General features: G+C 47.0%; 2 protein-coding genes across 2 annotated transcripts; one reads left to right on the forward strand and one right to left on the reverse strand.

The window, feature by feature from the left end:
• Positions 1 to 1,691: 1,691 nt before the first annotated feature.
• Positions 1,692 to 7,053, forward strand: LOC124705887 (electron transfer flavoprotein-ubiquinone oxidoreductase, mitochondrial). The gene is given in 19 exon segments (XM_047237577.1): positions 1,692 to 1,905; positions 2,021 to 2,076; positions 2,078 to 2,098; positions 2,370 to 2,476; positions 2,578 to 2,659; positions 2,731 to 2,839; positions 3,149 to 3,195; positions 3,311 to 3,385; positions 3,884 to 4,000; positions 4,537 to 4,605; positions 4,704 to 4,796; positions 5,175 to 5,277; positions 5,388 to 5,512; positions 5,631 to 5,680; positions 5,758 to 5,824; positions 5,916 to 5,995; positions 6,306 to 6,434; positions 6,555 to 6,621; positions 6,873 to 7,053. Coding segments are annotated over 19 exon segments (1,665 nt in total). The 5' UTR covers positions 1,692 to 1,721; the 3' UTR covers positions 6,957 to 7,053.
• Positions 7,054 to 8,028: 975 nt separating this feature from the next.
• Positions 8,029 to 9,374, reverse strand: LOC124647585 (protein CDI-like). The gene is made up of 2 exons (XM_047187504.1): positions 9,215 to 9,374; positions 8,029 to 9,021 (listed from the first exon to the last, which is right to left on the reverse strand). Exons 1-2 carry the CDS (start codon positions 9,372 to 9,374, stop codon positions 8,111 to 8,113), a joined length of 1,071 nt encoding a protein of 356 aa, XP_047043460.1. The 3' UTR covers positions 8,029 to 8,110.
• Between the last annotated feature and the right edge of the window lie 15,046 nt (positions 9,375 to 24,420).

Consider the following 24,420-nt stretch of genomic DNA (forward strand, 5'->3'; position numbering starts at 1 on the left):
AAATATGAACATTGAATATTGTGGAGCTTGTTAACTCCGGCATTGAGGGTTCGTGTAATCCTACACAATTAGCGGTGTTCATCATCCAACAAGAGAGTGTAGAGTAGCTCCTATTATGTGATCATTGTTGAGAGTGTCCACTAGTGAAAGCAGGATCCCTAGGCCTTGCTTCCAAGCATCGAATCTCCGTTTGTTTACTTGTTTTGTTGCATGTTTACTCGCTGCCATATTTTATTCAGATTTCTATTACCACTCATATACATCCATACTACTTGTATTTCACTATCTCTTCGCCGAACTAGTGCACCTATACATCTGACAAGTGTATTAGGTGTGTTGGGGACACAAGAGACTTCTTGCTTTGTGGTTGCGGGGTTGCATGAGAGGGATATCTTTGACCTCTTCCTCCCTGAGTTCGATAAACCTTGGGTGATCCACTTAAGGGAAACTTGCTGCTGTTCTACAAACCTCTGCTCTTGGAGGCCCAACACTGTCTACAAGAATAGAAGCACCCGTAGACATCACTACCATGGGTGTACGATGGTGCTGCTGCAAGGAGCAGGCAGTGGTGATGGTGGCGATGCTACCAACGACAGGAGTCCTTGCTGCAAAGTACGAAGTAGGCAATAATGTAATTTTGTGGCTTCTATTGTTCTCCGGTTTTGCTAATTTAGTATAATTTGGGCTGCATTACTTCATTTATTGGGCTGCATCCTTTTTGTGACTATGCTTCCTTAGTTTTATTTTGTGCTGCATTACTACATTTTTTTAGCTTCATTACTATGAAATTTGGGCTGCATTGCAGCAAGACAATTTTGTATCTCCGGCGAGGTCTCCGGCGAGTAGTGTACGATGCTACAGTAGTATATTTTTTGTGCTGCAAATGTTCTGTTGTTTTGCTACTTTAGTACAAAATTATTGCTTCAAACACTCCGGCGAGGTGTCCGGCAAGGTCGGTTTAGCTTCAATAGCACAAAGTTTTTGCTCCGGCGAGTCTCCGGCGGGTCTCCGGCGAGGTCTCCGGCGAGCCCTATGTCCAACAGGTCATTTTCTTTCTTTTTTATTCGAACCGTTTTTGTGCTTCAATGAAGCAAAAGTGGGACTTTTTGTGCTGCGACCAAGCAATATCCGGTTTTGAGGTGAAAATAGACACGTGGCAGCTGGGGAAGCCGGAGGCTGGAATCGTTCCGTGCCTCCGGAGGATTGTCAGCGTCGTCCAAACAAAAAACAAATCGACAGAACCGGAAAAATGAACCGAAGAATAAAAAAAAGAAAAAAATCCGTACCGAAATGGGCTGCGACCCGCTCGCTCCCGCATGCGTGCGGGGCTTAATACGACCCGCTAATGGGCGGGAAATAGGATTTTGCCAATCTAGGCCGCCATAGGGAGGTATGGACAAGGCCCATGAAATCAGGCCCAGGACTGAGGAGAAGAGCATTTCGTATTAGTCGTCGTCCACCTCAACGATCTGATCCAGCCAAGTGCCGGTGCCAACTGCCACTCTGCACTTCCGTGTCTTCCCCGGCCTTCTCCTCCTCCACCTCCTTCACTCTCTGTCTCTGCTTCGCGCAGTCAGAATCCGAAGCGAGACGCCTCCGAGCAAGCCTCCGCCGATCGGGAAGGAACCTTCGCCCTCCGTTCAATGCATCGGGTCCTCCGCGCGGCCGCGGCGGCAGCCGCGGGGATCGCCAGGGCCCCGGCTCGCCGCCAACGCGCGCCGATGCCGAGCTGGGGCGCGGCGACAGCGAGGTGGTTCTCTGCTGGACGGGAGGCGATGAGCTACGACGTCGTCATCGTGGGCGCCGGCCCCGCGGGGCTCGCCGCCGCCATCCGGCTCAAGCAGCTCTGCCGCGCGGCCGACACCGACCTCTCCGTCTGCGTCCTCGAGAAAGGAGCCGAAGTCGGTGCGCTGCTTCGCCTCGCACGCTAAATTCAGTTCTCACTGCTGGCTGTTTTGTCAGAGTGCTATCTAGCTCGCGAGGGTGTCGCTTCTCGTGTAATTTGGGCCTTGCTCTGCAGGTGCTCATGTACTGTCGGGGAATGTCTTCGAGCCCCGAGCCTTGGATGAGCTCATTCCCGAACTGGAGGCAACAGGATGTATGCCCTTCTCTACCCTGCACTCCATAGTTTTCGTGTTTGTGATTGCTCACTCTAATTTCTAGCAGACCAATCGTGCTTGTTTGTTCTCCTTTTTTTTTTTTTTTTTTTTTTGAACTGTTGTTTGTTCTCCATTTAATCACTTACGCCACATGACATCTGTGTTCCTTCAGTCATTGTCTTGTAGGAATGCTCTGTAGAAATCTCATATTGGTATTTACCAAGTAGCCTGGAACTCATTTTCATGTACTAAGTAATATATGTTCGACAGGCCCCAATCCGAGTCACTGTCTCATCTGACACGTTCTGGATGTTAACAAAGAACAAGGCATGGACACTTCCATCTCCTTTTGATAACAGAGGGAACTATGTGATAAGGTGCTGGTGTTTTCTTATAAATTTCAGCTTGATTCTTGCAAGTTCGTATATTCCTCTTATTCCAGTGACTCACGTGTGCCAACTTACTCATTTTCGTCCAGCTTAAGCCAACTGGTGAGATGGATGTCCGTAAAGGCTGAAGAATTAGGTGTCGAAGTGTATCCAGGTTTTGCTGCAAGTGAGGTACCATCCTTTTTTACTTGAAGATCTCTTTCGTGGAAGAACTAATATTTGCCTCAATTCTGTCCTGGCAGATCCTTTATGATGAGAATCAAATGGTTAACGGCGTTGCAACCAATGATGTTGGTATTGCTAAAGATGGTACCAAACGGGAAACTTTTCAACCGGGTGTGGAACTAAGAGGCGAGTAACCTCCTTATAGCTAATCTCATGGATGTTCACACAGAAGTATATGCTATCATCTGTTGCGTATTTTCCTTTCGAATTGTTTGAGAGATACTCCCTCTGGTCATGATTAATCGACGTGATCTAGGCACATGCATATACTACTCCCCCTGAACCACTCGCGTCGATTAATTCCGTCCGGAGGGAGTAGATCGTAATGATTTTTTATTTTCGATTTGTTCTTACTCTAAAATTGATATACCTCCTTTTCGACTCTTCTTGTGCCACTCATGTATCTATTCTCATGGTCAACTACTTGGAATGCAGGGAGAATAACACTTCTGGCCGAGGGTTGCCGGGGTTCATTATCAGAGGTCATCATATTCGAGTTTGGTTAATTTAGTGTATGGAGGATTATTTGTTCTGTATGTATTATGCAATTGATGCTAAAGTCTATTACGTTATCCTCATATCTCTTGTGCTTTCCAGAAAATAATATCAAATCACAAGCTCAGAGAAACTGGGCAAGGGCAACATCAGACATATGCTCTTGGAATTAAAGAGGTATATTGAAATTCAGTTATGCCATTTCCAAGTACCTTTATTCTCAGTTCTGATAAAACATAACAGAGCAAGGTCCTTCATGTGAATTATATCGTTTTTGCATACCAGTTACCACATTCTAGAGGTCATGTGGCTTGCATAGATTATCAATGCCTCTAATTACTTAAATAGGCACTATGTATAGATTAGGGCAGTTCTTACTATTTCTTTGTCATACATAAGCACATCATTTTTCATACTCCCTCCGGTTCAAAATATTTGCCTGAAAAAGATGTATCTACATGTCTAGATACATCTTTTTTGGGGCAATTATTTTGAACCGGAGGGAGTAATAATTTTCCAGAATTATTATTGTTTTTTATGTTTCATTAATTCACCTTTATATTGTTACTAGACTGTATGTACTAGGTTCTCTTGAAAAAATGCACGTCCTTTTCGCTAACTACTTATTGATGGTTTAATAATGCTCTTGGAACAAACTGAATACTTTGCATTTAGGTCTGGGAGATAGAAGAAGGAAAGCATAAGCCAGGCTCTGTAGTTCATACTGTAGGGTGGCCTTTGGACATGAAGACATACGGAGGATCATTTCTGTATCACCTTGATGATAGACAGGTACTTTCTAGATCTGCAGATTGTCGTTATCACATATTATATGTTTTGCTTGCGAAGAGTGGTATCTGTGCAAATGTATACAGAATAATATACAAGTTCAGATTATAGGTTGCATACTGCTGCGCAGCGTAAGTTCCTATTCAGCAATAGGAAAATTCCTCCACCTGTGCTGTATGTAGTGAGCTGTTTTATGATTAAAATTGTTTAATTTGAGTTTCTTTGTGGAACAAACGCCAAAATGTTGTTACTTGTATTAGAAGAAGAATGGCCTGGAAGCTATAGAACCACTGGTGCGGTGCCGACCTAAAACAGAAAGCAAAACACTAGATCCTAAACACCAGAAAGAAGGAAAAACAACAAAAATGTTTAGTCTGGGTTTAAAAGGAGAAGCCACTAATTCATCATGTATCTTCTTATGGCCCTTGGTCTGCAGAGTAAATGGATGTGAATCCTATTCTTATAGCTTATAAGTTCCTGAGATGTTCATCATTAGTTTGAATTAACTATATCTGATAATAGGTATGCTCTTATTTCAGTTAGCAATTGGTCTGGTTGTTGCCTTGAATTATCGAAATCCTTTCCTCAGCCCCTACGATGAATTCCAGGTGTGTAAATTTCTCTGTGTTCATGTTCTTCTGGCAAATAATATGCAGCTGATTTGAATACTTAACAGTCAAAGCAAACTCTTATCTCCATATTTTAGAAATTCAAGCAGCACCCTGCTATCAGAACACTTCTGGAAGGTGGAACAGTTCTTCAGTATGGTGCTCGTACTTTGAATGAAGGTGGTTTCCAGGTAAGGTGATATGGTTGGTGAAAAATAAATGCATATGTAAGCTCTGTGTGTAATCTACATTGAGCATTTTGGTATTACATTGCATAGCACTGTACATACACGGCAGTGTAGTTTCACCTGGTGCTAGCTTGTGTGTCGTTTCGCTCTAGTGTTAATCTGAAATGTGGTCCTGGTCTTGCTCGTTTGTTATGCTATATTTCGACACTGAGTGGAGCATTTCAGTTCTGTTATTCGGTTGAATAACCTTTGTTATGTTTGCCTTTTAGCTGTGAATCGTAGTTCACTTCCGTTATTCAGTTGAATACCCTGCTCTATGTTTGCTTTTTAGTTGCTGCTCAATCATTATAAGGTACTGATGAAGTGTCTATAAAATTTCAGTCCATACCGAATCCAGTTTTCCCCGGTGGTGCAATTATTGGATGCTCTGCAGGATTCCTAAATGTTCCGAAAATAAAAGGATCACATACCGCAATGAAATCAGGTATCTCTTTTACATGTTTGTTTGCTTGGATCTTAACTAGGATTTACGGTTCAATTCATATCAGCTTTATCGATAAAAGCCTTCTACTAAAGAAGAGATGTGTACACAAGGTATGCTTGCGGCAGAAGCAACTTTCAAGACTCTTGTTGAAGGAACTTCCATGGATCTGTACTGGGAGAATCTCAAGAAGTCATGGATATGGGAAGAACTCTATAGATCTCGGAATTATAGACCGGTATGTGGTTATTTTATTATGATTTCTCCAAACAATCATAACTTTCTAGTTTGTGAATTTTTGTCTTACAGAAATCCCGGAGGATAATAGGTTATGCTTCCTTTTTCTTTGCATCTAGGCATTTGAATACGGATTTATTCCTGGCATGGCCTTGTCAGCAGTGGAACAGTGAGTTTCAGATTGGTAAGTTGATATCCAATGTTCTACCCAGTTTACTTACATATGTTAATTTCTCAATGTTTTAGCTACATATTCAATGGGAAATTACCTTTTACATTGAAGCATGGGAAACCTGACCATGAAGCAACAGATGTGAGTGTGAAGTGCTACCGTTGCTCAATATTCTTTAAATCACAATATTGCTCCAAGTTACTAGCGAGTTTGACTAAACACTTGTGGACAGATGGCTAATCTGCACTCACCAATTCAGTATCCAAAACCAGATGGGCAGGTGTCCTTTGATGTTCCATCTTCTTTATACAGGTACAGGCCCTGCAGCAAGAACAATTGGCTTCTTTCGCATTGTTTAAATATTTCATTTAATACCACAGTGACGCTTTGCTATGCATCAGTTCAGAACCTACTTGTACAACAAATGCCATACTGTATCTAGAATTTTTAGCTGATAGCATAAATTTGAAGAACCATAAATAGTGCAGATGCACTGATCAAAATTTGTGGGTGCATGGCTATACCTTCTCATTTCTTTATCTTGAACTTGGGGGATGCATGAACGCAATGCAGAGTAGCTTCTTGATCTGTACATGTGTCACTAATACTTTCTTCTGTACAGGAGCAACACAAACCATGAACACAACCAGCCTCCTCATCTTCGCTTGAAGGATCCCACAATACCTGAAAGCGTAAATCTTCCCCAATATGCTGGACCAGAGTCACGTTATTGTCCAGCTCGAGTTTACGAGTATGTATATATATGATCTTGCCAGCTTGAATTATCCTTTTCTCGCACGGAGTAGCCAATATGCATCAAAAAGTGCTTTGTAGAAGTTGATTTCTACTGACCGTTCTTGTTCTCACGCAGATATGTCTCTGACGAGAACGGTGACCCAAAGCTTCACATAAATGCTCAAAATTGTCTTCATTGCAAGGTAACTCTCTTCAATCGATGGTTCAGGGATTATGCATTCTTGTACTAGTTAGGTGCATGGGTTGCTTTATCTGCCTGCTGATGAAGTTGTGCCATGCATTGTGTGCCTCAGTTAGATACCGTTATCTACGGTTGCTTACACTAGTACACAATGAAACTGTCGATGCTATGATCTGGATAACAAAATTAAAAATTGTTGGGTTGTACATATTTGAGCCTTACTTCTTCCTAAATTGCTGACGGTATCTGCAGGCTTGTGACATCAAAGATCCTAAGCAGAACATCGAGTGGACTGTTCCAGAAGGTGGAGGAGGACCTGGTTACACAGTGATGTAAATATTGCAAAATTTCTGATCCCAAGTTAGCTTATCTGACGCTATCTTGTAGAGAACGTTGTTGGACAAATACATCAAGCAGGGTTGGTATATATGGTGCCCACTGCCCAGTGTTGTGTCGTTGCTCTGGAATTCCTTCCATCTGAACGACCCAGGGGCCAGGGTAGTCGATTACAGAGTAAATGAACGTGATGGTAAAGTGAAAACCGGCTTGTTTCAGCAAAGGCACAGTGTAATGAAAAATATAGAGCTAGTGATAGCTGGATTAGGAAGAAGAATCGGATACTTTGCTTCCATGTAGCTTCTAGTCTCAGCACAGATAAGATGCGTTGATTGGGGAGTTCCACATTCACCACTGAATCACTGGCTGGTCCAAAAGAGATCTATCACAGGTGTGGCAGAATGAACAGACTCTTAGTTGTTCGCACGTGATTTTAGGTACATGCACCAAGGTGACCTTTGTATCTGTCATCTGAATTTGTTCTTTAAACAACATCTGAACATGTTTACTTTAAGCAAAACACAAGGAAGCTGTCTCTGCAGAGTTTTCTACTATACATGAACATTCCCAGCCTCCCTCCACAGAGTCAGTCTTACGGAACACAAGAAACCAGCCATTCTGGTGAAAGTGTTGTGGAACTTCATCTCCTGAACCAAATATGGTAAACAGAGCAGTTGAATGCACACTGATGACTGAACCAACACAATGCTGCCTGCAACTGCAAGCCAATGGAACTGAGACTGAAACTAGGACCCAATTCGTACTTGATCGTTTCAGTAATGTGGCCAAACAAAGAGAATCACATTTCATTTGTGTGGCACCGAGTAGCAAGCTACCAGATTTCTCAGTCTGCATTCTCACATCACTATACCAGCCGAATTGTCAGTATGTCAGTATTGTGTCATCAGAAACAAGTAGCAGCAGAATTGACAGATGCAAGGCCAAAGGATAAATCGAGGATTCTTTGATATAGATTGGTTGCAACTACACAAGAGCATACTGGCAATATACTCAAGCTATACCTAGTCAAGTCCTTGGTTACCACCCTAAACCAAGAAGAAATCAACTGCGTGGACAGATTGAATCGAAAGAATTTCAGCGGCGCTCACAAAAAGAAGCAATGCAATGCAATGTCGGGGAAGTTGTCGGCCATATCATGAATCAATGGGATTCCCCTTGTTGATCTGCTCGTCGTCGTGGTCGTTCTGTAGGGCGTTGAGCTTCTCCTTCTCGGCCCTGAGTTCCTCGGCCTCCTTGATCCAGAGGTCAGCGAACTCGCAGTTTCTGTATCGGTCGAACCACGGCCCGCCGCAGGTGTAGTGCAGTGCCTTGGGCTGCGTGGCCGGATCGTCGGGGTCGACCTTGTTGTGCCCGACGAGGAAGTTCCAGACGAACGGCACCTCCCCGATCTCGTGGTCCTCAAGCCAGGAGAATCGGTGGAGGAAGGCGCCGGTCTGGGTGCTGACGGCGTCGGGGGTGAGCGCGGCGATGTTCTTGGGGTGCGCGCAGTTGTAGAGCACCATGGAGGACCAGTTCTTGCGCGGGTAGGCGGTCTGGATGGCGCCGTCCATCTTGGTGGCCTCGGCGGGCTGGTACTCGTGCTTGACGCAGACGACGGCGAGGCTGTCGGCGGAGGGGTCGGAGGAGGAAGGGGGAATGGCGGCGGCGGCGAGGAGGTCGGCGACGTCGGCGAGGTAGAGGAAGTCGCAGTCGACGAAGAGCGCCCAGCCGCGGTAGCCCGCGAGGTAGGGCGTGAGGAAGCGCGTGAAGGAGAACTCGGTGCTCTCGGTGGGGCCCCTGGCGCGGCGGTAGAGCCCCGCGGCGCGCAGGTCCGGCTGGCGGATGGGGCGCACGTCGAGCGGCACCGTGGCGTGGCGGAGCAGGCTGCGCCGGCACACCTCGTACGCCTCGTGCTCCCGCGGGTCGTAGCCGACGAAGACCCGGAACGGCTCCGGCGAGGACGGCGGCGGCGGCATGGCCTGGATCTGGGCGGTGGTGGGGGGAATGGGAAGGAGGAGGCGGGCGCGGGATTTAATGGATCGGGGAGGCGAGGTGGGGGATGGAACTAAAGATGGCAAATGGCGAGAGAGATGGGTAATCTTTGAGGTTTGGAATCAAATCTGAGCTAATCTATTGGCTGCTCCTGCATTGATGCGTGGGGCCAAGGGGGCGGGGCCCGATACACAGTGAGACGGTTTTGTTCGTCGGTGGAGGATTGACAGCTAGATGGGGAGATGGCGGTAAAGCCGGGAAACAACCATGGTCACGGTTTGCCGGCGACGCGGCCGCGTGCGGTGGCGAGGCGGCGCCGCGGCGGGCGTATGATTTTGCTGGGGCTCGGGATGCGGCACGGCACGGGCGGGAACGTGGAAACAGGGGGCCCGGATTAGATAGAGTGCGCTGCACCTGCGCGGCCATGTGCTTCGGTGCAAGAGCATTTCTAGGGGCCGGTTTCTCGCGACATGGTTTCTTGAGAAAAAAATTGGTCCATTGCTTGATGTGTCATGTCCTTTTTCCGCACCGCACGAGTTTTAAAGCAGCTTAAATATTAGTCCATCAGACACACTTGATATGGGTGTTGTTTCGCGTGCAGGCGCTGGCGAACACACCGTGCCCTCTCGTCTGCACGTGTTGGGAAGCGCGAGAGATGGGACGTTCCACATTAACTTTCCACTCCACTCCTCTCACCGCCCAAAAATCACTATCGCCTCCTCTGCACCTCCGCCACCATGGCCGGCGTAATTCCACCATTTCCTCCTTCGCCAGGAAGCCCCTCGTCGTGCGCTGCCAGTCCGTGTAGGAGCATTGGGTGGCGAACCAGATCGAAAGGCTAGTTCCCGTTGATGGCGGCATCTTGCACATCATTTCTACGATTTGTCTCTGCAATGTCATGGACATGATCTAGTTGAGTTGTCTGCAATGCCATGGACATGAGCTCACTTATATGTCCATTTGCTGACAAGGTTGTGTTGACGTCAGAAACCCACTGGCGGGCAGAGACGGGCAACACCGTAGAGCCGGGAACAACTAGGGCTGCGGCTGGCCCTAGTCCCTCTGAGCGACGGCCCGCAAAGCCTCCTGGTCGCACGCACCGATGTTTATCACAAGGGCGTGCCACCCGACCTATACCGGTCGGGAAGGTGTGGATGATGCCTCGCTTAGTTTCTGCGGGGCACACACGTAAACGTTAAATACGAGTCTCGATCGGCTCTCGAGGTTATCCTGTGAATCGGCTCAAAGAGCCGATCCACCCATGATTCGGACGAGGTGTCCGAATATATGGTGGTCCCGCTTGATCAAGGTAAAGCTAATGAGATCTACGACGATGTGGGGTTTTCACCGCATAATCGGATCATCCTACTCCAGAGTTGGGCCTCGCGGCCACGCACGGTGATCGTAAGCCGATCCTAAACAAGGCCTAAAAACCAACACGAGGTTGATCCTCGGAACATCCTCGCTTAGGGCCAACGAACGACACCCCCTTTGTAAGGCCTAACTATTGCGAGATATTAAACTAATCCTTGTAGAACAAGGAGCAATCGTAACGGATCGGATCTACTAAACTATGATCAAGCGGGGTGCCGCCCCTACACCTAAGATAGGTGTAAGGGCGGCTAGACATGCAAGGGTTGCACTACGAAAGCATGCGAGCATGAAGAACAATGCTAACCCTAACATGTCTAAGATAACTACGTTGCTCGCCATAAAAAGGCTTCGATACGAGCAACGCATGAACAACGTAGGCAGGCTTGTGCTGCCTAGATCGCAAGATGCGATCTAGGCAGCATGATGCTTACCGGTAGAAACCCTCGAGACGAAGGAGTTGGCGATGCGCCGAGATTTGTTTGTGGTTGAACGTTGGTTGTTGTTTATTCCATAAACCCTAGGTACATATTTATAGTCCAGCGGACTTTCTAATGTGGGCGTGCACTAAACCGTGCACGAGATAAACTCTAACTTTTAATCTAGATACAATCTACTATAACTAAAGATACATGGGCAATCTGGCCCAACTCCACCGAACAGGGCCGCTTCAGAGATCCTCCACGTGTAATCTTCCAAGCCCATCCTGATCGCGGCCCACCTCCTGATTTAGCCAAAATCTGGTGATAACACATGCCCCCTGGTTTTGGTAATGACAATTTCAAAACCACTCTGTTTTTTCCTCGAAGGGTCATGTCGTGGCAGAGCAGAACTGTCGCAGCATGCTTTATCATGACGACTTGCCTTCCCAACTTCTCTGCACGATTTGACAGTTTTGGCACCATGTCCTCGAAAACTGCTCGAAAATTAAATCCTCGTCCCCTTTTATTTAACCGCATCGAGCAGTTCTCCGCTCCATCCCCTTCGCATTAGCACTCCCCAAAAACCCTCCTGTGCCACCATGTCTTCTTCTTCCTCTTCGTCTTCTTCGTCTCGCGCGCCGACGCCGGAGCCGAACCCGGCGGAGGCCCACGCGGCCGACATTCGCCGCGCCATTGAGGCCGGGGAGGAGTCTAGCCACGACTTCTCCTCTCGGTCGGAGGACGACAAATCCTCGACGGACGGGGAGAGCGACCTCCGCTTCCTTGCCGACGAGGAAGCGGAAGAGGAGAGCGATGACGATCGCTTCTCCCGGGACGACTTCACCACCTCCGAGGAGATGGAGGAGGATGAAGAGGAGGACGACGACGACGACAGCTTCCCCGACGAGCCGCCGGCCAAGCGCCATTGCCCCTGGCCGGGGAATCTGAGCGACTTCGACAGCGACGACGACGACGACGAGGAAGACGAGGACAACGAAGGTCCTGCCGGCGGTCGCTGGAACAGCGACGACGAGCCGGCCGGGAGCAGCGCCGACAGCGGCGACGGCGACGATGAGGGCAGCAACGGCCCGTAGATAGGGCCCTTAGCATAGGGTTAGTAGCAGTAGACGGGGCAATGTATCCCCTTAGTCCTCCCTTTTGAGAGCAATCAGCTCTTTTATGTAAGAAATCTGGTTTATCAATGAAGAAATTCCCCAATATGATTTTGCCGATTTCCCTTAGGATAATTTAGCCGATTGCCCTTCGTGCTGATTCTGCCGATTGCCGATTTGGTCAACGCCCAGTGAGCCGACGGCAGCGCATCGGCCCCTGACGATAAATTTCAAGATGGATCCGTCCGGACCCAAACTCCTGGTCAGCCAAGCCATAATCGCGCAAAACCTAGGACTTGTAACTGCAGATCCCACAGGACAGTATGCTAAACTTAGCGGCAAACCCCTGAAATAATGTCCAGTCTCCTTATTAGTTTTAAATTTCAGACATTCTACTGCCGCATTATCCTCTCCAAATTTTGCTCGCTCAGACCCGGCAGTTTCCTTCTGCAATGATTCATCATCTTTCAACCGAGCCGTGATGAAGAGTGAGCCGATTCCGACTAAATCGGCTAAACCTCCAGGGCGAGCTGCCCCCCGAGCCTCAGCCAAGGCGAGGGTAAAAAATGGACCATCACCAGCTTCCCAACTATGGTGCCGCATCAGCCGATCATCTTTCTTCCATTGGCAGTCGATACTGTGGATGATTACCCACAGCTCCATGAACAACCTGGCAACTCCGCACCCTTGCACTAGGGTCGATGACCGTGCGTCGGCTCTGCATCATGAAATACTTCAAAAGGGACCATCGAACCTGGGCTTCAGGCAGGCGTCCACAACAGAGCCCTGGGCTTGTCGCTGAATCAACTGTCCTGCTGAAAAAACTGATAACTTTGCAATACCAGTACCATTCTTCAGACAAGTTGTGATGCAGAACAGAGAACCTTCAAGGTGAGCTACCCCCCGAGCCTCAATCGGGGCGAGAATAGCAGTGAGCCGACCACATCGATCATCCTCGGTTTCCAACTCGTAATGCAATTTCAGGGCGAATCGCCCTCCCCCCGAGCTTCTTCAGTTCGACCCTTGCGCCTTGCTGATCAGATCGGCTCATTATCTTCGGCAGGCTGCAGCAACTTCCGGTGAGAACGTCCTCGCATTTCTGACGCCCTCCAGACTCTCCCCTGGAAGTGACAGTGGCTGAGTCAAAACGTGGCAGCCGATGGCTTCGTCATCGGCGGTTCTCCCAGTCTTAGAAGAGATATATATTCCTTCGTTGGGCTCACCCCCACCCTGACTTGCACGTTTTAAGCTGCCCTTGCCGTTGAACTTGAAGACTTGCCAATGGGAATTAGGGGTCCTTAAAGGGAAGGCCCACACCCTGCTCCATTGATCCTTAAGTCGATGTCTGCACATCGGCTATGCTTGAAAAATTTTGAATTTTTCGGCCGATTTGTGCATCGGCCCCCATACTCAAATACCCATCATCAAAGGATGAGACGCCTCCACTGCGTATCCATCGTATTTTATCCACACAGGTGCCCCCCGGAGCCGATTCTCGTCAAGAGAATTGATGGTATCGGCTCGTTGGATAACATGTTGAACCCGAGCGGGATGGATGGTGAGGATAATTTTGGCCGATCGCCGGAATCGGCCTCCCGTTGCTTTCTCAGTGAAGGTTTTGTGATGTCCCTTCACAAATCTTTTGGGGCCGATCACAAGGATCGGTCTCGCCACGTTTACCCATCGACATTTGCTTTTGTTACACGGTCAGGCCGGTGGATAAAACCAGCCTAACCCCGTTCTTTGTCACGTCGATGCGTTCACGGTCGTCCAAATTGATACCCGAGAGCGGCTCTTGGCACTGATGTCTCCCAAATGTCCATGCCGGCTGTTGAAACCTCGACCGAATCATCCGCACGGACGACTTCTACTTCATCTCCATCCCATTGTATCGGGCATTGGTGCATCGTGGATGGGATGCAACAGTTGGCGTGGATCCAATCTCTCCCTAGTAGGACAGCGTAGGTACTCTTGCTGTCGACGATAAAGAACGTCGTAGGGACAGTTTTCCTTCCTACGGTCAGATCCACATTCAGAACACCTTGTGCGTCAGATGCTTGGCCGTTGAAATCGCCCAGTGTTACATTGGTCTTGATCAGATCCGAGCTGGAGCGTCCCAACCGACGTAGCATGGAGTATGGCATAATGTTGACTGCCGCTCCGGTGTCCGAGCAACATCTTGTTGACGAGGCTGCCCATTGATGTAACCTCGCACGTACGGGGCCTTCGGATGCCTGTAACTCCTTTCCTTTGGCTTCTCAAAGATGACCGGTCGTGGGCCGCAGTCTAATTGCGCCACAGGTGCTTCATATAACCTTGGAGCGCTAAACTCCGATGGAAGAATGAAGACCATGTTTATACCAGCCGATGTATCATCATCGGCTTTCCTCTGCTTGGTGCGCCACTCCTTTCTTTGTGGCCGACCCTCTTCATCCGGGGCTCGCCGGATTTTGGCGGCCAGATCAGGCCGTGCCTTCCTTAGCGTGCGCAGGTACAATCTTTCGGCTTCTTCCAACCCACGCAGACGCTGAACCCTTCGCTTTTGGGAACGGCTGAGCCCATCAGGGCACCACCTGGGCCGATGATACTTATCTTCTTCATCATCGTCCTCTAGTTCCTCGAGATCTTCTACCCGAGCGGGCTCAGCATACTTGCTCCGAGGTGGGAGGGGCCCTAGACGCTCGAACACGGACGCGTTAGCGGAGTCCTTCTTCCTCTGTTTGCATTCTGGGCAGTTCTCGATTGTTGGCAATCGGCTCATTCCTGAGTCCCAGCAATGTTTGAAGAACGGACAGTCCCAGTGCCTATCCATGTTATCCTGCCCCCTTGACCTTCCTTCCGCGCGACGACTGTATCCGTCGTCGCTTCTATCATGTTGACGGTATCTCCTGACCTCTGCATCAGACCGACAATTCCTTTCATCATCTACGTCGTAGCGCCGACGTCGGTCGTGCTGCTGCTCATATTTGTGGAGGAGGTGTTCGGAGAGTGGACGCTGATACCGCACGCGTCTTATTCCCTCCTCTGTCAGGTACCGCCTGTCATCATCTTGGGGCCGGCCGCGTGGATCGGCCTCCTCTTCATCGTTGCCACGGGAGTGGCTGCTCTCTGCTTCGTCTTTGCCGTGGCGGCTTGCAAGCCCTGCCATGTTAACACCAAAGGAGAACTTTGGCTGGCCTATGGAGTGGCTGAGATCCACCATGTTGACGCCAGGCGACGGACTTGAGTCTCTATCGAGCTTGATATCGTGCGGCCGGGTCTTCTCAGAGGAGCCGATGAGGTCGGCTTCGAGGGTTGCCTTGATCTCGTCATATTTCCTTTTGAGGTCCTCGGGCAGATCCTCGTACTTCAGCGACCTGGTGCGTTCTTCTGACGGGGCGGACAGGTCCACTCCATCGAATGCGCCTTCAGGTGTGGAACCCTTCCACCTGACGCCATGGGAGCGGGTTCGGTGGAAGGAGCCGATGAGTTCGGCTTCGAGGACTGCCTTGATTTCGTCGTGCTTCGTCTTGAGGTCATCAGGCAGGTCCTCGTACTTGACCGGAGTGCTTTCCGCCATCTCGGATGTAGATAGCGACGTGGTGGATGTTGAGGGTTGTCCCACCGGGCGTGCCAGAATGTGTTGACGTCAGAAACCCACTGGCGGGCAGAGACGGGCAACACCGTAGAGCCGGGAACAACTAGGGCTGCGGCTGGCCCTAGTCCCTCTGAGCGACGGCCCGCAAAGCCTCCTGGGTCGCACGCACCGATGTTTATCACAAGGGCGTGCCACCGACCTATACCCGGTCGGGAAGGTGTGGATGATGCCTCGCTTAGTTTCTGCAGGGCACACACGTAAACGTTAAATACGAGCCTCGATCGGCTCTCGGGTTATCCCGTGAATCGGCTCAAAGAGCCGATCCACCCATGATTCGGACGAGGTGTCCGAATATATGGTGGTCCTGCTTGATCAAGGTAAAGCTAATGAGATCTACGACGATGTGGGGTTTTCACCGCATAATCGGATCATCCTACTCCAGGTTGGGCCTCGCGGCCACGCACGGTGATCGTAAGCCGATCCTAAACAAGGCCTAAAAACCAACACGAGGTTGATCCTCGGAACATCCTGCTTAGGGCCAACGAACGACACCCCCCTTTGTAAGGCCTAACTATTGCAGATATTAAACTAATCCTTGTAGAACAAGGAGCAATCGTAACGGATCAGATCTACTAAACTATGATCAAGCGGGGTGCCGCCCCTACACCTAAGATAGGTGTAAGGGCGGCTAGACATGCAAGGGTTGCACTACGAAAGCATGCGGCATGAAGAACAATGCTAACCCTAACATGTCTAAGATAACTACGTTGCTCGCCATCAAAAAGGCTTCGATACGAGCAACGCATGAACAACGTAGGCAGGCTTGTGCTGCCTAGATCGCAAGATGCGATCTAGGCAGCATGATGCTTACCGGTAGAAACCCTCGAGACGAAGGAGTTGGCGATGCGCCGAGATTTGTTTGTGGTTGAACGTTGGTTGTTGTTTATTCCATAAACCCTAGGTACATATTTATAGTCCAGCGGACTTTCTAATGTGGGCGTGCACTAAACCGTGCACGAGATAAACTCTAACTTTTAATCTAGATACAATCTACTATAACTAAAGATACATGGGCAATCTGGCCCAACTCCACCGAACAGGGCCGCTTCAGAGATCCTCCACGTGTAATCTTCCAAGCCCATCCTGATCGCGGCCCACCTCCTGATTTAGCCAAAATCTGGTGATAACAGGTTGTCAAGTTGGAGTGCGACATTGTGGGAAAGAGCTGGCATCCTCCACCTGGGTACGGGGACAAGCTGTCGCTCAATCGGTGGACTAATTAAGGCACTGAAACCGGTGGTTCCAGGAAGGATCGAGGCTGCTACGCTGCCACCTGCAGTCGTGGGGGAAAGGATGAAACTCATCCACCTACTCAGGGTGCTCATTCCCTGTTGTTGCTACGTCCGACTGGACGAGAACGACTTGCACATGCTCGTCGTTCCACCGACATTACAGGCCAGCTTGAGGGAGTGGATCAGGATCCTTCTGTCACGATGCGTCTCCATTTCCACCTGTCGGTGGGCAATGAGTGGGTGTCGGTCGCCTATCGCGGCGGGTAGGTGGTGCTGGCGAGGAACTAGAGGTCGTCTTCAAGTACGACCTGGAGCACGGCGATGTGCTAGAGTTGAAGATCAAGACATTCGGCCTCAAGATGAACATCTACAAGCACAACAACGCCAACGCCAAGACCTACGTCTGCCCTGACCACGGCTAGTCGCCAACCTCCCTATTTTATGTATGCCTCGCTATGTAAGTATGTAGTATTTTTGCGTGAGACAGTGATGAACAGAGGTGTTCGTCTGAACCCTTGATTGTGGGTGTAAGTGTATATGAAACATGCTTAATTATCGGCTATTAGGTGCCAAATTCAGTGTGTTTTGTGTGTTCCTAACCGTTAAGGTGGTAAGTGCATCTCCAGCGGCCTGACGCAAGCGGATGAGCAGCGACCTTTTGCGGCCGGATGGTCGATATATGCGCCTGCACCCTTCTCCAGCGGACCGACGCATACTGACCAGGTTGACTGCCCAGGCGGGATGCATCTGCGCGGTCGCGTCGCGTGATCGTGTCCTGCCATCATGGGCCCGCATGCCAGCGCGCGAGGCCTATTTTGGCCGCATCGTTTCGGCGGCCCTCGCTCCAGCGGTCTTCGCTTTCGCGTCTGCATCGCAGATGTCAGTGTGCCGCCATCAATGGTGCACCCTTGTCTTCTGCATGCGCGCCAAGCCTGGTGGGGCAGCGGCTGGCCTTCTGCGCTGCCATCAATGGCATTGTGTCCCACGCGCGTCCGGCCTTTTAAAACTTGAGCGGCATAGTCCCTACCATCGCCCACGTCTCCCTACCACCGCCGCTCCCACCTCCACTCCCACAACCACGATCGCGCGCCGCCGTGTCACCGTGGGAAAGAAGAAGAACGACCACGAGGCATCCGGCAGTGGCTTGAAGAAGGACGATCGGCTGAACATGGTGCCACTCGCTGTCGACATAGAGCGCCTGATGCGTGACAACTTGGTGTCGTGCGGCAACTGGCAGGACGTGCATCTTCCCGGCAGCGCTGGCAGCTCAGCCACTACCAGGTGCCTCTCTCACTGGTGTCTAGGCACAAGCCAGAGAGGACAAACGAGATCCGGCGCACGCGGCGATACCTGCCATCGGATCTCCGCGTCGACCTAGACTACGATGTCGACTTCGATCGATGGCACACCTGGCACGGGATCGAGACGGACAACGGGAGGAAGGCGGAATTCCTCGACGACCGGGACTACGCGTGCGGCCATCCTTCGTCGCTCCTGATACGTCCAAAACGTATCTACTTTCCCGAACACTTTTGCTGTTATTTTCCCTCTATCTTGTGTGTTTTGAATACAACTAATGCAGACTAACGCTGTTTTCAGCAGAATTGCTCTGGTGTCTCGTTTTTATGCAGAAATCCAACTTTCAGGAAAATTCCCGGAAAATATCGCAAAAATCATATTTCACCTGAAGACTCACGGAGCCAAAAGACGACACGGAGGGGGGCCACGAGGGGCCCACACCTACCCTAGGCGCAGGCCAGGCCTTGGCTGCTCTAGGGGTGGTCTGGCCACCTCGGCCACACCCTCGACCTCTCCTTCGCACTATAAGAAGCCCCTGACCTGAAAACCGAGGGGGGTTCGACGTTTTTCCAGAAAGAGTTCCGCTGCTCCGCCGCCACTGATGTCTACGCACGCTTATATTCCTGTAGACAGTGTTGGGCCTCCAAGAGCAGAGGTTTGTAGAACAGCAACAAGTTTCCCTTAAGTGAATCACCCAAGGTTTATCGAACTCAGGGAGGTAGAGGTCAAAGATATCCCTCTCAAGCAACCCTGCAATTACGATACAAGAAGTCTCTTGTGTCCCCAACACACCTAATACACTTGTCGGATGTATAGGTGCACTAGTTCGGCGAAGAGATAGTGAAATACAAGTAATATGGATGATTGTAAGTAGTAATTGCAATCTGAAATAAAGATGGCAGCAAGCGAACATGCAACAGAACTTGTTGGAAACGGTGTTTCAATGCTTAGAAACAAGGCCTAGGGATCATACTTTCACTAGTGGACACTCTCAACAATGATCATAACTGAATAAATAAATGCTAATCTCAAACACTCTCTTGTTGGATAATAAACACCATTCATTGTGTAGGGCTACAAGAGCACCCTCAAGCCGGAGTAAACAAGCTCCACAACTTCATAAAGGAATCACACACGATGCGCACACCGTCACCTTGTCACACCGTGGAGAGTGAATCCGGAGTTCATATTAAAGTAACCTCTAGAGTGCATAATAGACAAGAGTAACATCTACATAATCAACTAGATTACAAAGCTCATGATCACATAAAGATCACACCATGGGAGAGAGAGATGAACCACATAGCTACCGGTAGAGCCCTCAGCCTCGGGGGAGAACTACTCCCTCCTCATCATAGGAGACAGCAATGGCGATGAAGATGGCGGTGGAGTCGATGGAGATGACTCCGGGGGCAATTCCCTGTCCCGACGGCGTGCCGGAACAGAGACTTCTGTCCCCCGAAACGGAGTTTCGCGATGGTGGCGGCGCCCCTGGGGTCTTTCTGGAGTATGATTGATTGATTCAGGGTTTTCGCGTCGCGAGGAATATATAGGCGAAAGGGCAGCGTCGGTGGAGTCCCGAGGGGCCCACGCCATAGGGTGGGGCGGCCCCCCTCCTGGCCGCGCCGGCTGATGGGGAGGAGGCCCTGGGCCTCCTCTGGCCTGGCCCTTCTGGCTCCGTGAGTCTTCTGGCGAAATAGAATTTCTGTGATTTTTCTGGATTTTTCCGAGCACTTTGGTTTTTGGGCCTCTTCTGCAATAAATAGACATAATAAACAGAAACTGGCACTGTGGCATCTTGTTAATAGGTTAGTTCCGGAAAATGCATCAAAACGATGTAAAGTGTATATAAAACATGTGAGTATTGTCATTAAACTAGCATGGAACATAAGAAATTATAGATACGTTTGAGACGTATCAAGCATCCGCAAGCTTAGTTCCTACTCGCCCTCGAGTAGGTAAACGATAACAAGGATAATTTCTGAAGTGACATGCTACTATCATAATCTTGATCAATACTATTGTAAAGCATATGAGATGAATGAAGTGATTCAAAGCAATGGTAAAGATAATGACTAAACAACTGATCATATAGCAAAGACTTTTCATGAATAGTACTTTCAAGACAAGCATCAATAAGTCTTGCATAAGAGTTAACTCATAAAGCAATAGATTCTTAATAGAAGGTTTTGAAGCAACACAAAGGAAGATATAAGTTTCAGCAGTTGCTTTCAACTTCAACATGTATATCTCATGGATAATTGTCAACAAAAAGTAATATGATGAATGCAAATAAGCAAGTATGTAAGAATCAATGCACACAGTTGACACAAGTGTTTGCTTCTAAGATAGAAAGAAGTAGGTAAACTGACTCAACATAAAGTAAAAGAAAGGCCCTTCGCAGAGTGAAGCAGGGATTACTCTTGTGTTAGAGCTTTTTATTTTGAAAACATGGAAACAATTTTGTCAATGGTAGTAATAATTCATATGTGTTATGCATAAAACATCCTATAAGTTGCAAGCCTCATGCATCGAATACCAATAGTGCTCACACCTTGTCCTAATTAGCTCGGATTTCCATGGATTATCATTGCATTACATATGTTTCAACCAAGTGTCACAAAGGGGTACCTCTATGTCACCTGTACAAAGGTCCAAGGAGATAGATCGCATTTGATTTCTCGTTTTTGATAGATCTCAACTTGAGGACATCTGTACCGGGAAAACATAGAAAACAGATAATGGACTCCTCTTTAATGCTTAAGCATTCAACAACAGATAATATTCTTATAAGAGATTGAGGATTAATGTCCAAACTGAAACTTCCACCATGATACATGGCTTTGGTTGGCGCCCCAATGTTCTTCTCTAACAATATGCATACTCAAACCATTTAATCATGATAAATCACCCTTACTTCAGACAAGACGAACATGCATAGCATCTCACATGATATTCAACAAAGGTGTAACGAGTTGATGGCGTCCCCGAAACATGGTTACCGCTCAACAAGCAACTTATAAGAAATAAGATACATAAGCAACATATTCAATACCACAATAGTTTTTTAAGCTATTTTCCCATGAGCTATGTATTGCAAAGACAAGGAATGAAATTTTAAAGGTAGCACGCAAGCAATTTACTTGGAATGGCAGAAAAATACCATGTAGTAGGTAGTTATGGTGGACACAAATGGCATAGGTTTTGGCTCAAGGTTTTGGATGCACGAGAAGCATTCCCTCTCAGTACAAGGCTTTGGCTAGCAAGGTTGTTTGAAGCAAACACAAGTATGAACCGGTACAGCAAAACTTACATAAGAACATATTGCAAGCATTATAAGACTCTACACTGTCTCCTTGTTGTTCAAACACTTTTACCAGAAAATATCTAGACGTTTAGAGAGACCAATCATGCAAACCAAATTTCAACAAGCTCTATGGTAGTTCTCCACTAATAGGTTTAAACTACATGATGCAAGAGCTTAAACATGATCTATTTGAGAGCTCAAAACAATTGCCAAGCATCAAATTATTCAAGACCATATACCAATTACCACATGAAGCATTTTCTGTTTCCAACCAAATAGCAATGAGGCGGCTTTCAACTTTAGCCATGAATATCAAAGTAAAACGAAGAACACAAGTGTTCAAATGAAAAAGCGGAGCGTGTCTCTCTCCCACACATGGATTGCTAGGATCCGAATTTATTCAAATAAAACAAAAATAAAAACATACAGACGCTCCAAGTAAAGCACATAAGATGTGACGGAATAAAAATATAGTTTCACTAGAGGTGACCTGATAAGTTGTCGATGAAGAAGGGGATGCCTTGGGCATCCCCAAGCTTAGATGCTTGAGTCTTCTTGAAATATCCAGGGATGAACCACGGGGGCATCCCCAAGCTTAGACTTTTCACTCTTCTTGATCATATTATATCATCCTCCTCTCTTGATCCTTGAAAACTTCCTCCACACCAAACTCAAAACAAACTCATTAGAGGGTTAGTGCATAATCAAAAATTCACATGTTCAGAGAGGACACAATCATTCCTAACACTTCTGGACATTACCAAAGCTACTGAAAGTTAATGGAGCAAAGAAAATCCATTCAACACAGTAAAAGAGGCAATGTGAAATAAAAGGCAGAATCTGTCAAAACAGAACAGTCCGTAAAGACAAACTTTTTAGAGGCACTTAACATGCTCAGATGAAGAAGCTCAAATTGAATTAAAGTTGCGTACATATCTGAGGATCACTCATGAATTTTTGCAGATTTTTCTGAGTTTCCTACAGAGAGATCTACTCAAATTCGTGACAGCTAGAAATCTGTTTCTGCGTAGAAATCCAAATCTAAAATCTAGTATCAACCTTCTATCAAAGACTTTATTTGGCACAACAATGCAATAAAATAAAGATAAGGAGAGGTTGCTACAGTAGTAACAACTTCCAAGACACAAAAAAACAGTAGCAAAACAAAAGCATGGGTTATCTCCCAAGAAGTGCTTTCTTTATAGCCATTAAGATGGGCTCAGTAATTTTAGTGATGCTCACATAAGGATGGGAGTTGAAGCAAAGAGAGCATCAAAAAGCAAGTATGAAACAAATTTAAGCCTAACCCGCTTCCTATGCATAGGGATCTTGTAAATAAACAAGTCATGTAAGCATAATGCAATAAGCATAGAAAGGCAAAACAAGCGCAACTTCAAGATTCTCAACATAAAGAGGGAAACTTAATATTATTAAGATGCATATAACCATGTTTCCCTCTCTCATAATAACTTTCAGTAGCATCGTGAACAAACTCAACAATATAACTATCACATGAAACATTCTTATCATGAGCTACATGCATAAAATTATTACTCTCCACATAAGCATAGTCTTTACTATTAATTGTAGTGGGAGCTAATTCAATAAAATAGATATCATTATTATTCTCATCACCATAATCATCATATATAGGAGGCATATTGTAATCATAATTAATTTTTTCCTCAATAGTAGGTGGGCTGAAAATATGATAGTCATCATTGTAATTATCATATATAGGAGGTAAAATATCATCAAAGTAAATTTTGTCCTCCATGCTTGGGGGACTAAAAATATCATGCTCATCAAAACAAGCTTCCCCAAGCTTAGAGCTTTCTATATCGTCATGGGAAGAAACATGGATAGTATTAATACTATGGCAATTATTAACATCATCATTTTCAGAATTAGTTTCCCAGAGATTTTCAATATCAAAAGTAGTGTGCTCTTCTAAATCATAATCACTAATGTAGGTAAAGGGCATAGGAAGATCATTGTACTCAGACTCATTATCATAATAATCATTAGGAGCAACATACTTACGGTTACCTATCGTTATCTCATACACGCGGGGATATGCTGTTACCTCTTTATTTTTATTCCCCCTCTTCTTCTTCTTCTTCTTCTTCTTCTTCTTCTTCTTCGTTCGATCCCTTCTTCTTCTTCTTCTTCTTCTTCTTTTCCTTCTCCTCGTTCCCTTCCTTAGGAGGAAGAGGCTTGAAGGGAGGCTTCTCCACATAACCTGATTTATTTCCAGAAACAATAGAAGAAACTTGGGAGGATTCCTCCTTTTCATTAATAAGTTCAAAACACACAGCGGTCCTATCATATTTTGGCAAAGTGTCATCTTCTAAAATATTTTGTATGTAAGTATTTGTATGTCAATTATCAATGCAATAAGAAAGACACCCATGCAGGACACTATTAATATCAAGAGCACTCATATCCACCAAAGAAGTTTTTCTCAATAACTCTTCACACTCCAAAAATAATGTAAGTTCATCATGCTGATTAGGAATGATTTCATCATCACAATACAAATTTGCAGCACTCATGGGGTTCGAATTATCATTGGAGGAGCATTGAAAATTAAAATGACCCACTCTATGGAAAAGTTCACAAATAAAAGGATAGAGGGCACAAACTTTTTCACCAAGATCATCTAGAGCCCTAGACCACTTTCTAGTTTTTTCATTCCTGTGATGGATACAATATTCTTCTTCAATTTTATTCTTTTCACAAGGTCTATGAATTCCACAAAAATTAACATGCTTATAGGAAATAGCATTCTCAGAAGTTTGAGCATGTTCATTGCAATCATTAATAACAGTTTCATTTTCCATGCAAGTGTCTTTGAAAGGTTCATGATACATGTACCAATTTTCTTTAGGAACATTAATATGAGAAGCAAAGGCTCTATAGCAATCGACCATAATTTGAGGATCAAGACCATATTTAGCACTAAGCTCTTGAAAACCAGCAGTTTCAATGAAAGACTTAATGCATTCATATTCATAGTTTATACCTGATTCTTTACCTTTGTCGTTCTCCCAGTCTTCAGTATTCTCCTGAATCCGATCAAGAAGGTCCCA

Source organism: Lolium rigidum, chromosome 4 (genome assembly GCF_022539505.1).
Source record: "Lolium rigidum isolate FL_2022 chromosome 4, APGP_CSIRO_Lrig_0.1, whole genome shotgun sequence".
Taxonomy (NCBI): Eukaryota; Viridiplantae; Streptophyta; class Magnoliopsida; order Poales; family Poaceae; genus Lolium; species Lolium rigidum.

What these genes read in the sequence shown, in the direction of transcription:
- LOC124647585 (XM_047187504.1), bottom strand. Translation starts at nt 9,374, where the DNA reads ATGGCCGCGCAGGTGCAGCGCACTCTATCTAATCCGGGCCCCCTGTTT. An exon ending in GCCGGCAAACCGTGACCATG is followed by an intron (nt 9,022 to 9,214) that starts GTTGTTTCCCGG and finishes TGCCATCTTTAG; the next exon opens with TTCCATCCCCCACCTCGCCT.